Raw genomic sequence first — 14,057 nt, 5'->3', positions numbered from 1 at the left:
AAGTGTTTACCGTTTCTTGTTTTGTATATAGATTATACCGTTGGTTTCCCCGTTTGAATATATTTACACTAGTAATGTGTTGGGGCCCTTTATACCTTACTGTTAAGTGTAAGCCAAGACGCCGTGTTGAAGACCGTACTTTCATCTATAATGGTTTACTTTTATAAATTGTTACTTGCATGCAGAGTTGTCGTATTGGTACTCATACCACATCTTCTTATATCTATTAATACATTTTAACGATTATATATCATGTTAATATTTTTGTTTCCTTGCAAAAGAAATAATGATCTTAACCGTAGTTGGGAAAACATTTTAATTTAAAGTGTTGTAAACATTGAAACACCCATTGTGACTTTAAACCGTGTCTACTCTTTTCTCGAGTTGTTGTCTCTTTTACACATTTCATGTGGTTTTTTTCTATTTTATTTGATAATTTTGACTATTTCAACGCTTAATCATGTCAACACAGAGGTGCTGACTACTACTATGGTGATAAACTCGGGGGTAGGGGGAACCATCAACTGCATTATTCATGGACATATCTCATGAACATCTTTTCGCTTTGATATTGATGTTATATTTTCCTATGGACGTTAATCACCGATGCACTATTGCCACAAATGACGAAATTCGTCTTACCTGTACATCGAAATCTGAACTTTTAACTAAAAGTCTGTCTGTTGTATCCCATGCCGATAAAATGCGTCAACAAAATCCAACATGTTATCAAAAGGAAAAAATCTATATTGTTATCTCAAATAGTTGTAACTCTGTATCGATTTAAAATGATAAGCCTGACGTATAATTTTTGCATAACATAGCTGATATAAGTTTAGGCTTTATACCGTTCAAAATATTCATGTCACTAGATTTTTTCTGGACAAAGAAAAGTGTGTTTGACATTTATACGTTTAATATACATGTAACAGATCAACTCTTATCGACTGCTGAAAACGTTATCCGTCCTATCTATACTAGAAAAACATAGAATATTGGGTATCTATTCATGCTTTTCGTGAAACGATTAATGAGGAATGTCGAATTCGTTTTGATCTCAGAAAACATGGTGGTTGTGTTTGTTTTGAACGTTTATACATGTATCTGTATATCTTTATATTAGATTTTCAGAAATGCCAATGAATTTATTTTAAAACAAGATTTTTATAATTTTTTTCCGATCGATATATGGATAAATCCGACTACACACTCTAGAAAAGAATTTTCAATTCATTCATAAATTCGCTATACAAATAACACCAATAGATGTATAAGGAGTAAACGATGATAACATATCAATTCTTTACAACACATGTATTGAATTCACATTTGACATTTACACCAATATGGACAAAATAGTATATTTTTTCTAGACCCTCATTTAACTATAACATATATAAAATCATTTTAAATGAACATCTGGAAAACGAATGCTTTGCACAAGTGAATAGATTTAATAATACAACACATAACATATACTTTATTACAATCACTTTTCGATCAAAAATGTGTCACTCATAAACAAAAATATTCCAGTAACATCTTGAAATGGTAATTTTTCGACAACTAGTAATAAAATTTGCATCTTGCATCGATTCTTAACCTATTTTCAATTCAGGAACTTTATTATGTAAGGTCATGTAAATTTTCACTTCTCTTAAGAGTTGAAAGTTTTCACCCTAATTGAACACTTAAACCATATTATTTATGCAGGTCCTCATGATCTAGATAGTTTTGCCATGTTTTTCTCATTTGCCGCTGGATTATTTGCGGTAGTTTATCTATTCATATTTGCAAAAGGTAAGTACAATATTTTTTGTATCGACCAGTTCAATAATTTTGATAATCTTGTGTTCAAGAGGAGTGACCTTTTACATTGCTGCACAAAATGGTGGCGTGACCCACTCTTTTCAAAAAATAATTTTGAAAGATAAAAAATTTCATTTATACTTGACAGCTACAAAATTATAGTGCTATTGAATTTTAAATTAAAATACAATAAATGAATTTACAGCTGTAGTCATTCTTTTGATGAAATTAACAGGATATAGTATACTGGAACACCTTGGTCAGATATACAGTACATGCAACTGTGGAGTTACAATTTTACGGGAACTTGACTGATCGATGAATAATTGGTGTATACAATATTAGACCTAATTATCGTAAGCATCATAGTCGTATGTAAGACGATGAAACATATACCCTTGTAAGATTATATTTTGAGCTGAATCTCCTCTTGCACGATGGATTCGAAGTCTGCAGTCAGATGAATGTATTCTGGCTATCTCTGCCATTCTTAACCTCACTTCTAGATTACTGGATCCAACTCCCGGTCCAGCATCTGTAAGCTCTGTAATTACTTTCTTCATTTGTGGTAAACCATAGCTGTCCACTAATAGAATGATTTCGTTGCAATTCTTCATTTTATATAGGTACCTATAGCACTGTTTGTTCTTTTATTATAAAAGTTGAAAGAACAAACAGTGCTATAGTTACCTATATACATTGTTTAGTGATAGCATTTACATATCTGATGCATTCATGGATTTTTTATCTAAAAAAATATCTTGAAACTTTAGTATTTTCATGACCGTGCAAGTTTTCGTGATTAATTGGTGTCTATCTTTGTAATAATAATTCCGTTAGCTAGAATACAGTCATCAAAGATATCGAGGGTAACTAATTTCGTCACTAATGCAGCTTTAACTTCTCTAGATATAAAACAACATCTAATTGTAACTATATAAATCACTTTCTGTTTATCAGATAACATATTTAGTATTTCATTGTATCAGTTTTTTGTACCAACCATATTTTTATTTATTAATACGGAAAAAATTGTATCATAAACTTCATGTGTAACTACATTTTGTTGCGTATAATATTTTTCAACACAATTTTTATAGGAGATGCATTGGTAGATGGAAGCACACTTACATGGCAAAGATTCAAGGAATTTGATGGAATGACGGAAGAAGAAATCAAAGATATGACCATTGAAGACATTAAGATGCACAAGGAAATGATCATGGAAAAAAATGTGTGGTCTGTGGCAGAAGAAGTTAAATTAAGAGTGGACGACCAGAAACGTCCTGGTGGAGATTTTATGATAGCCCATGTAACTCCAAAGTCTGGTTAGTAATAATATGATATTTTAGATAAAATATGACCCAAACCTCAAAATAATTGCAACAGATTCAAACAACATTTTATTCTGAGGGGCATTGTATAAATAAACACAGGAAAAAGGTCTACCACAAAATAATGAATGGGGAAAAAAACTGAGAGCCAAAAGAAATTTCATATGGGATTTTGCATTGAAAAGGGGAGATAACTTCATGAATAAGGTTAATATTATGATGAATTTTGCAACTTAATCCCAATTAAATTATGTTCTACTGGTATCTGAAATATACAAAAATGAAGTGTATCTTTGTTTCTTATGGTATAGACTACTATTTTAGAAAGTTTATTTTTTCACATTCATATGTTCAATGTTCCCGAAGGTTGATTTTGGTAGACTTTTGCTAGTTTCTTATTTTTTGAGGTAAAAATCTATTTTGTCTAGCCTAATACTTTTACTCAACAAAACAATATATTTTGGCAGGAAAATATATATTGCTGCAAAAATCGACGTTGTACAACTAGCATGGCTATTCTAGAAATCTATTAAAACGCTATTGAGGAAAAACATCTACTAGAATCTAACAGTTTGTTTCTGTTAAATCATTCAATTTATACATTAGAAGTTCTTGATATTTTAAAGTATTGATGAACTTCAGTAGGGGATACAATATTTTAAAACTGAGTTCAACATTTCGATCTTACATGTATTTTATGCGTGTGGCCTACATTTAGGTGCCAACAAGTTTAAAAGTTTAATGAGTGTGATCTTTGATGATTACTTTTGTTTTTTAGCATTTAATTTCAGAATAACAAATTTCAAGGAATTGTCTCTCTATTTCAGCCCAGAAGTTCTTTCAAGACAGGGAATGCTAAATGAAGTATTATGATGTTTCAAAAGCAAATCAGAAAAAAGTGCCAGGATTTTGGAATATCGTAAATGACATAGTATTTTCAAGCAAGTATGATGTGCAATTTCTGTACTGACAACCCTCCACTTCTAGAAAAAGCTTCTGAACCATCTTAAAGACCTTATCCGGACTATGGACATCTTCCATCATTCCACTACATGCCTTATAAGGAAACCCAAGATTTTAAACAAGATGGTTTGCCCAGAAATGTTGATGATTTTCAACCTAGAGTGCAATTAAAAAAAAGCTATTTTCAGAAGACAAAATATCGTCTATTTCCGAAGAAGAAATAAAATCATTTTCCTTAAAATATATTGTTAATGAACCACTAATCAGGAAATACATCAACCATCTAGAAACCCTGAAGAATGATAAATAAAAAAGACAACTCATATTCCAAAAAAGAAAAATGGATGATATTGTGTGTTCTTATGAACAATACAATTGGAAACAGCTGTTTGATGAGAGACACATAGCTAAATTGTCTGTTAACGCTCTGGACAAATACATGGAACGTCATCAGTTTGGTAAACACAAACTGAAAAGGGACAAAATTGAAATTGTCACCCATCACATAGGTAAAACTATATTTAGTGAAACAGCTTGTGAGTATGATAAAAATGATGGAGAACTTGATTCTAATGATGATACTAATGAGGAAAATGATGAAGTTGATTCTGATGGTGATACTTCTTCTGATGAGGACAATGATATTAAATTAGAGAAATTGGATTCATCAGAAATATCTGAAGAAAGTGACCCTGACGAATATGTCCCAGTGGTGCCAGATGTTAAAACAACAACAGGGCGCAGAATTTCAATGCCATCAAGATTTAGAGATTATATTTAATATTTTCATAATATTTTGCAGAAACATATTAAATAACAATATTTTCATGTAATTTTTACAAAGTTTCATATGTATGAGTAAAGATTATTAATCATGTTTATTTTGCTAATAACCATGGTTTTTTTTATCTTTGATAGTTTGATGTTTTGGTCGTTTGAACATGCTGAAATGTCATTTTTTTTTACCATTTTCAATTTTGAGATAGTACAAAATCTAGTATGTTTTCAAAACAATTTAATTATTGTAAAAATCGAAACAAGTAATACTGAAGATCTTTACTTGCTGCATATTGTTACATATATCTGTCTAATCGTAAAAAGTGCATTTTATGCCTTTAATTATATGTCTCTAACTACATGAATGAATGAAATTTGAATCCTCAAAATGTTAAAATGATTGTCAAAAACATTTATATCACAATACACATTGTTGCTTTACGTTATTTAAGGTATAGATTATGTTTTAATTCACTCAATATATTCATGATATTCATGGGACACATACTTTTTTAATGAATAGAGGTCATGGGACATTACTTTTTTTCCTATCACATCAGCATGGGACAATACTTTTTTCCAAACAGGTTTTGCGATCTGTAGGTTATAATAGTAAAAAGAGTTTCGTAAAACAAAAATTGATTGTAGTTATTACATTAGGAAAATATCGTCTGTGAAACGGACATTTCGTTCTGAAAATAAATGGTTCACTTAGATCATAACCAGGTTGCCCTTTCCTGTTTTGCTTTTTTTTTTGTCTCGACATTTTTCGTTTGATTGAATCATGAAAGTAGCCCCTTATCTCGTTTACGGGTTATGTGCCTGTTCTATTTAAAACAAACAAACAAAATACATTGTGGAAGTAAACTTTTAGTTTGTTCTATTTTCACCTTCACAAACAAAGTCATTCCAGAATGATGAAAAGTTAAAAATGCATCATTTTGATTATATTTATGGAAATACTTCAATTAGATGACAGCAGAACATTTGATATAACCAAAAATAGTCAGGTGTCGATGCATTTTTGCAAACTCTAACATGTTAGTTTATGTTTATCCGAAACATAATTTCTATATCATACTTTACTTTACTATATGCACGTATCGACAATTTATTCGGAGATACGTGTGGCCAAAATAGTAGAAATTCGAAGCTTATTTCTAACATGGAAAAGCTGATTATATCAAAATGGACTTCAAGCTACTTAGAATTGTGTCACAAAGTGGTTCATCATCTGCGTTGACCAACCTAGTATTGGAGAACGTATTGTATTTATTTGTTGTTATTTGTTATAAACAAGCTTTCAGTAACTGCCAGTACCTAAGATTATAACATTATGTCTTTTGCCTTGTGTTGTAAGTTGTCTGTATGAGCTTTGTGTTAATATGATCAGTCAAAACATTTCCAACTGATTTTACTGATAGTTCTTATGTTGTGGTGCTTCAACTTCTTACTTTAATTGGCCTTTTAACTTTTTTGTTTCGATCGTCTTTTGGTAAGTCTGTTGTACACGAAACGCACGTCTGGTGTACATACTTTAATTTCTGATAATCATGATTAGTTTATTTACATAGCGGTCCAAATCAATGGAATGTGTCAGCACTCAGCAACTATGTCACACTCAATATGTGCTGTCTCAAGTGGTTGTTGTTTGCCGTCAATCATACAAATGTATATGTTTTCCATTTATTGTTTTAAAATTAATCAGGTCGTTTGTTATGCTTTGTTACGTTTGAATTGCTTGGCATATTGTTGAAGCATAGAAAAACTGATGGTACGGTATGGGTTCTGATTATATATATTGTTTAACTCCGCGACACATAGACTTTATTCGACAGTTGTCTCTTTGACATTGATTCATTATATTCCTTATTATATATTTGTAACTCGACGTCTTAACGTAGAGTGTAACATCACTGAATTAAACTAACTAACAACCGACTTTGTAGTTACATGATCATCAAGACGGTCACCACTCGTGAAGCAGGATCTGCGTTCTCCCTTTTCGAGTGCAAGAGATAATTCCGGTGTGTAATGTGTTGGTCAGTCTTTAGTTGTTTGTGTTTTGTTTTGAAGACTGTCGTTGTTGTTAACTCGTTTTTCGTCTTTTGGTATGGCGTTATGTTTAACTAGTGAAATAAATACCCCGTTTGGGTAGTCGACCTCTCTTTTTGCAAATCAATCTATTTTTCCTTCATAGTTCTTGATTAATATTTGTTAGGTCTTAACTACACCATCTACTAGCTGAATTAAAAATTATAATATAATATACCATTTGCTTGTCGGAAGTTTGAAAATGAAAAAAGACAATTAGCATTTACAAAAATATTAGTACTCATAAGTGACGACTATAATACCGTTCTGTCTAGCATACACTTTGAAGGTTAAAAAAAAAACAAAAATACCCTCAAAGAATCGATTACAAGCTGTGCTTATATTTACAATATTTCCAGGGAATGTTTTTCTTATTCCGTCGGTACATCTAGTTTGGTGTTTTATAGTTATGACACTATGAGGTCAAAAACAGATAGCAAGGGCAAACAATTTGGTAATTTGGTAATCGATTGTGTGCTCAAAAGCACGTCTTCCAAACGTAACAAATGTGTCGCCAATCATGAATTCAAGTATCTCGATAAAAATAGGTTCAAATAATTTTTTGTTTGAATTAGATTATTTTTTAGAAATAGGACATATTTCTCCCATAGACAAGGTACCCTAACTGTGATGCTCAATTTGAATATGAAACAAACCATTTTCAACTTATTATATTTGTCTTTTAGTTCAAAATACTTATGTAAAGTGTAGAAATATCAAATGTATTAATACTATTACAAGATACAAGAGTCTTAGATTGTATTAACTGTAAAAGATCTTTGGATTTTTTTTTAATATTCACAACTTAATTTACGCCACCTCTAGAATATGTAGTTACGCAACAACGTTGAAGCCAAGCCTTGATTAGTTGATAACATTAATGATGTTAATAATTTAATGCCAGTACCAATTCAGGAATATGACAGTTATTATACATTCGTTTTTTTTGTTGTATTTGAGCTTTTGATTTTCCCTTTAATTGCGGAATTTTCATCTTGAATTTTGGTCATAGGTCGATATTTTTGTTAATTGTCTTTTCTGAAAGAGGTTTCGTGAAGCAATTGCATTGGAAGACATTATGTAAGGACACTTAGTTTAGGTAGCCAATACGTTGATGGAAGATCCAGTTCTTCATCTTTAGCTGAACTACCAAAGTATTAAAGATCAGACCTTTGATTGTCAAGGGTTTCCTCTTTGTGCCAATCATTGGGGTACAATGTATACATTCAGATTTCAATTGAACGGTTAATACATTATTCAATCACCAAGCAGTTTGTGATAAATACATAACATAACGATATCATTTGGGGCTTTATCTGCGGGGACAACAACATATTTGCCATGGACGTATGACACATGTTTTACAACATTTAGGTCTTTATAGATTGATGTGTCATTTTTCTTGCTTTAAAGCAATTACCTTGCAAAATCCTCGACTGAACCAATTAGTATTTAGAAGTTTTACTTCCACCTTAATGGATTTAGGCTCACGATATTTCGGACTTTTTAGTTAATACATTACGTAGAGAAGTGTTTTGACAGTTTGTATGTAACCAGTAATAAAGTATCCAGCCGGATCATACATAAATAGGCCGATCGTGCAGGGGCTGTATATATAATCATTCATAGATATCCTGCAACACACGTCTGTAATTATACATTTTAATTGCAATTGGTTTAGGCTAGATATAAGAAATAGTTGGTACAGACTAATCTTCAAAATAAGGAGACATTTTCGATTGAACTGATTTTTGATGAAAGATATTGCTCAAGTTGATGACTTCAAGACCTTTGTTGACAAACGAAATGTTAAGACAGGGTCTTCACGCCATTTCATTAGTTAAAATTAGTATTGGCTTGAATAAAAATGAGAATGGAAATGTGGAATACGTCAAAGAAACAACAGCCCGACCAAAGAGCAGACACCGACCGAAGTCTTCAAATGGGCATCCAGTGCAGCGAGAAAATCCCGCACCTGAATGTGGTCCCCAGCTGTCCCCTAGATAAAATTATGTACTAGTTCAGTGAAAATGGACTTCACACTAAACTCCAAAGCATATAAAGAACTAAATGAAAAAAAAACATAAAAAACTAACAAAGACAAAGAGGCTTTTAACTTAAGACAGCGCATTAAAATGCGCCGGTGTTAACATGTTTCGTGAAATCTCAACCCTCTCCTTATACATCTTGCCAATGTAAAATAAAGAAACACATAGCCATACGCACAGTTTTGGAACGCCTAGAGTGTATAAATATCTGTATAAGTTTTGCATGTATCGGGAAACGAATTGAGTTTAATGACCAATAAGTAATTTAAAGATACGAATAATCAGCTTGATTGTCAAATTGTTTTCTTTTTTTTTACCTTTCCCAACCCCCAATAATGTCAAAGGGTAAAGTCAGCAAATGATAATAACTTTAGTATTTTCCATTTTATCCTACTAGTATATGTAACTGTACCGATATATTTCAAAATCTATCTTGCATATCCTGGACATTTACATATACAGTAAAAGAGCAACAATAATAATACTTTATCTGTAAACAACATGCATCAGCATGAACAGAGTATAAGATTACGATTCGACAAAACATCTTCACAAATAAAGAAGAAAAAGACTGAGATACACAAGCAAGGCCTTACATTTTGAATAAACACATAACTCTAAGATTACTGTTCTCTTTTTTTCATTATCATAACATTTTTTAGATACAAATTGTAATCTTTCTACACAAAATACTCTTAAGAAAATACTGCTCTTAATTTTTATATGTTCAATGAATTAAGGTTCCTTACCTTCTTTTCGATCACACTTCATCAAAATTGCGTGTATGGGTTTATCTATTGATATATCTATGGTAGTTGCAGACATGACTGCTCTTATAACTGAATCCATATGCAAATAGAAGTCTGTTCTTTCTGCAAACGTCTTCTTTGGTATTGTCAAATACAGTTTAACACCTTGATTATTCCATGGGTCAGACATGTCTTCTGCCAAATAAGAATTATCACTGCAGATGGTGCCTCGATCATGTGAATCTTGAATATTAAAAATAGATCATATGCAAAAATTGTTTTCTTCTAGGTACACATTACGTTAATTTGAAACAGCTATTTCTCATAAAGTTAAAATAGCAAACAGACTTTATATTGAAATATTATGCTTTTGTTGATTATGTTTGAAGTATAATCAATTATATTCTATCAGGGTTTATACTACTCAAAGTACATTGTATTATTTGGGAAAATGTATGTTCAGTTTTACAATGTATTTACCAAAAAATACACATTGTATTGGTAATTGAATTGTGCATATTCTATAATAATGTTCGGCTTTGTATTTAAGTTTGTTGAATAAGGTATACTAGATGATAACAAAGATAAAACCATCTTATGACAATTTAAGTCAACAGTAGTCAACCAATGTTCGAATCTCATGAGAAAATTTTAGAAAATCGATCAAAGCTGCAGAGAAATGTAAGTCGTTAGAATTTGGCTCGATGAAAAAGACAATGCAAGCATCTCTTGCGATGCATGCATTTCAACAAATAGAAAAACAAATCGGGGAAATAACACAATCGTATCTTGCAATGCATTTATCATGATAACCGTATAACTTATGAAGTGTGAATTTTCTGTCAGAAACAAAATATTGAAGTTTGTCTGCATCAAATTCATAATTGAAAATAATGTGAGTGCAGGTCTTCAAGTGTGTTCAAATACATGAGTAGCGTAGCTTCATTTTCATTTACTATAAGAAAGCTGTAGAATGCATTTTTTCTAACAGCTTTGATTATATATCGGATAACTTATGCAACCATGTTTTTCTAAGATTTGGACAATGAAGACTAATAGTCTCTGTTCATATTGTTCATATTGTTGGGAAAAAAAACGTATTGATGTTTTCATGTTTGATAAGAGATTATGTATACATTTCTCTTTACAATTTATGGGTTGTCTTTATCACCACTTGAATGTCTTATTTATAGATCTCTGCTCGATATGTTTCGCTTTATTTTAGACGCTTTGTGATAGATGACACACTTTTTTGTATTCTATCATCTTTTTCAAAAAGCTTTGTATCCGACCAACTTTTCTGAACAACCTTTTTAATTAACGTTCTAATTTACTTTCCCAATGTATCAATGTATATATAATCAACTTTCTAGCTTTTTAATCTAAATATTTGAATAAATGTTTGCTAAAAAAATGCCTCTTCATCCGCATGAGCATCTAAATTCCAAAAACGAATACCTTGTTCTGTATAATCAGCTATAGCCAAAACCATATCAAAATCTAACATGTTTGTTCTTTGTATTTCTTCATGATGGAAAATTGTTTTAATGAATAATTGTATTGCATCATGTAAAATTTCACACGAAGTGAAACTTTTTCTGTCTATTGAAATATGCAGAATTATGCTGCCTTGTTCAGCATATTTTATTTGAATAGCAGGAGAACTGCATGCTTCTGGATATTTCTTCACATAGTCGACAATCTTCTGACATTCAGCTTTTCCATCAATTAAAAGTATTAAAGTATACTCATCTGATCCGAATTCTATAATAAACAAGAGGCTCTTCAGAGCCTGAATCGCTCACCTGTTATTTTTTTGCTTAAAATCTTTTCACAATGATAATTTTGCTTTTAAAAATATATTAATGAGTGTCTTAACATTTCATTTTAAATGTTCTTTGATTCTGTCATATTTTCTTCAAAAGCCCAAACATGCATTTTACCCCCTATGTCTCATTTTAGTCATAGTGGCTATGTTTCTTGACATACAAGGAAATAAAATACATGAAACTTATTCAGCCTACGTTTTGCTGAAATTGATTCATCAGTTTTAAAGCAAGCAAAGTAAATGAAAAATTTAAGAAACAAATGTCTTTAAAGTAACTCCTTAAGGGCATACGATACAGTTTTGATCCTGTATTTAAAGTTTGATGGAAATTTCCATTTAGGCAAGTTTTTGCCTACTTCAATCAAATATGTAATAAAAAATATACCTTCATTTGCTACTTTTCGAGTTAAATGAGGTCGAAATTTTGTATATTTGCTCAAAATTCGGATTTGTGGCCGTATTTTCTCTTTCGAAAGAAAGCCATAATTTTTTTGTTTTAAAAGATAAACACAAATTGTTTTTTGTTAGATAATTTGTATTTTTTGTATTTTATAAGTATCATAAAAAATTATGCATTTTTTATTCAGAAATAACTAATATTTATGAAATGGTCATGAATTAAGAAAAAATCGCATTTTATTGCTTTATATTTATCATAACTAAAAAAAATCCTCTATTTACAGTTTTATAAAATTTGGTCCACATAATCTCCCTGTAAAATGAAACAAATGTCGTTTTACAAAATAGGGGTCCATGCACTCGTTTTCAAATTAAATCAGTTTGAATGATAAAAATATAGTCGAAAAATGCATCTTTTCCCGAAATGTCATAGTTTGACGTCGCGAAAATAACATTTTACGTTAGCAACGTCATTAACTTCTCTGTAACTGTATCGTATGCTCTTAAGGGTTCGATTGCCAATTTTGATCATATCAACCTTTTTGTAGATCTTACTTACTTTGCTGCACATTTTTTCTGTTTTTACAGTTTATCTTTATCCTTAATAATAGTCAAGATAATAACAAATAAAACTTCAAAATGTCCTTAAAATTACCAATTTAGTTGCGTTAACCCAACAGTGGGTTATCTTATCATTTGAACATTTCGGGGCTGATAGAATTGTACCTAATAAACATTTTCACCACCATCAGACTTGCTCTAAATCTAGAGATATAAGCCAAAAACTGCATTTTACCCCTATGTTCTAGTTTAGCCATAGCGGCCAAGTTTTTTTTATGAAAAAGAAAATACAAAACACACTTTATTCTAGATACCCTTAGGTCTATTCGGCTTAAGTTTGGTTGGCATTGGTTCAGCAGTTTCAGAGAAGAAGATATGTAAAAGTTAGAAAACATGTTAAAGAAATTGTAAAAAATAGTCCTTAAAATCCAATAACTCCTTAGGCGGTCAATTGACAATTTTGGTGACAAATCTAATTTGTAGATCTTACTTTACAGAACATGTTTGCTGTTTACTAATTATCTTTATCATGAATGCTATTCAAGACAATAACTAAATACTACAAAATTCCCTTAAAATTACCAATTTAGTGGCAGTCACCTAACACTTGGTTATCAGATTCATCTGAAAATTTCCAGGCTGATAGAACTTGACCTTATGAACAATTTCACTTCAACCAGATTTGCGTTTAATGCTTTTAATTTAGTGTTTGTGATATAAGTCAAAAACTGCATGTCATCCTATATTATATTTTAGCCATGACGGCCATTTTTTTTATGTTGAAGAAACAGAAAAAAATACCAGCTTTATTCAAGATACCCTAAGGATGATTCAGCTTAAGTTTGTTTAAAATTGATTTAGTAGTTTCAGAAGATAATAGTTATCAAAGGTACCAGGATTATAATTTAGTACGCCAGACGCGCGTTTCGTCTACATAAGACTCATAAGATTTTTTAAATTAAATAATATGATAAACAAATTGTGAAAAATAGTCCTTAAAATGCAATAACTCGTTTAAGGATCAACTGACTATTTAGGTCATTCAACTTATTTGTAGATCTTATTTTGCTGAACTTTTTTGCTGTTTACAGTTTATCGGTATCATTAATAACATTCAAGATAATAACCGAATACTGCAAAAATTTCCTTAAAATTACAATCTTATTATCTGAACATTTCAGGGCTGATAGAACTTTACATTACTAATATTTCACCTTCATAAAATTTGCTCTAAAAGCTTTAGTGTTAGAGATATAAGCCAAAAACTGCATTTCCCCCTATGTTCTATTTAAGTCATGACAGCCATTTTGTTTTGACGAAACAGAATATACAACAAAATTTTATTCGAGATACACAAAAGATCATTCAGCTTAAGTTTTGAATTGGTTTGGCAGTTTCAGAGGAGAAGATTTGTTTAAGTTAGATATCATGATAAACAAATTTTGAAAAATGTCCTTAAACGCAATCGCTCCTTGAGGTGTCAATTGACAAGTTT

At 30.9% G+C, this 14,057-nt stretch overlaps 1 protein-coding gene across 2 annotated transcripts in view; it reads right to left on the bottom strand.

Annotated features, from left to right (window-relative positions):
• LOC143052343 (uncharacterized) overlaps positions 1-14,057 on the bottom strand; it is a 47,451-nt gene that overhangs the window by 15,332 nt on the left and 18,062 nt on the right. For both annotated transcript variants that reach the window (XM_076225348.1, XM_076225349.1), the window contains exons 5-6: positions 11,233-11,538; positions 9,775-10,017 (exon numbers count right to left, since the gene is read on the bottom strand). In XM_076225348.1, the coding sequence (XP_076081463.1) occupies positions 9,775-10,017; positions 11,233-11,538 (549 nt within the window). The remainder of the gene's footprint in view (positions 1-9,774; positions 10,018-11,232; positions 11,539-14,057) is intronic.

This window comes from Mytilus galloprovincialis, chromosome 11 (genome assembly GCF_965363235.1).
Source record: "Mytilus galloprovincialis chromosome 11, xbMytGall1.hap1.1, whole genome shotgun sequence".
Lineage (NCBI taxonomy): Eukaryota > Metazoa > Mollusca > Bivalvia > Mytilida > Mytilidae > Mytilus > Mytilus galloprovincialis.
The sequence above is the reverse complement of the archived record's forward strand: the minus strand, read 5'-3'. Positions and strand labels throughout refer to the sequence as shown.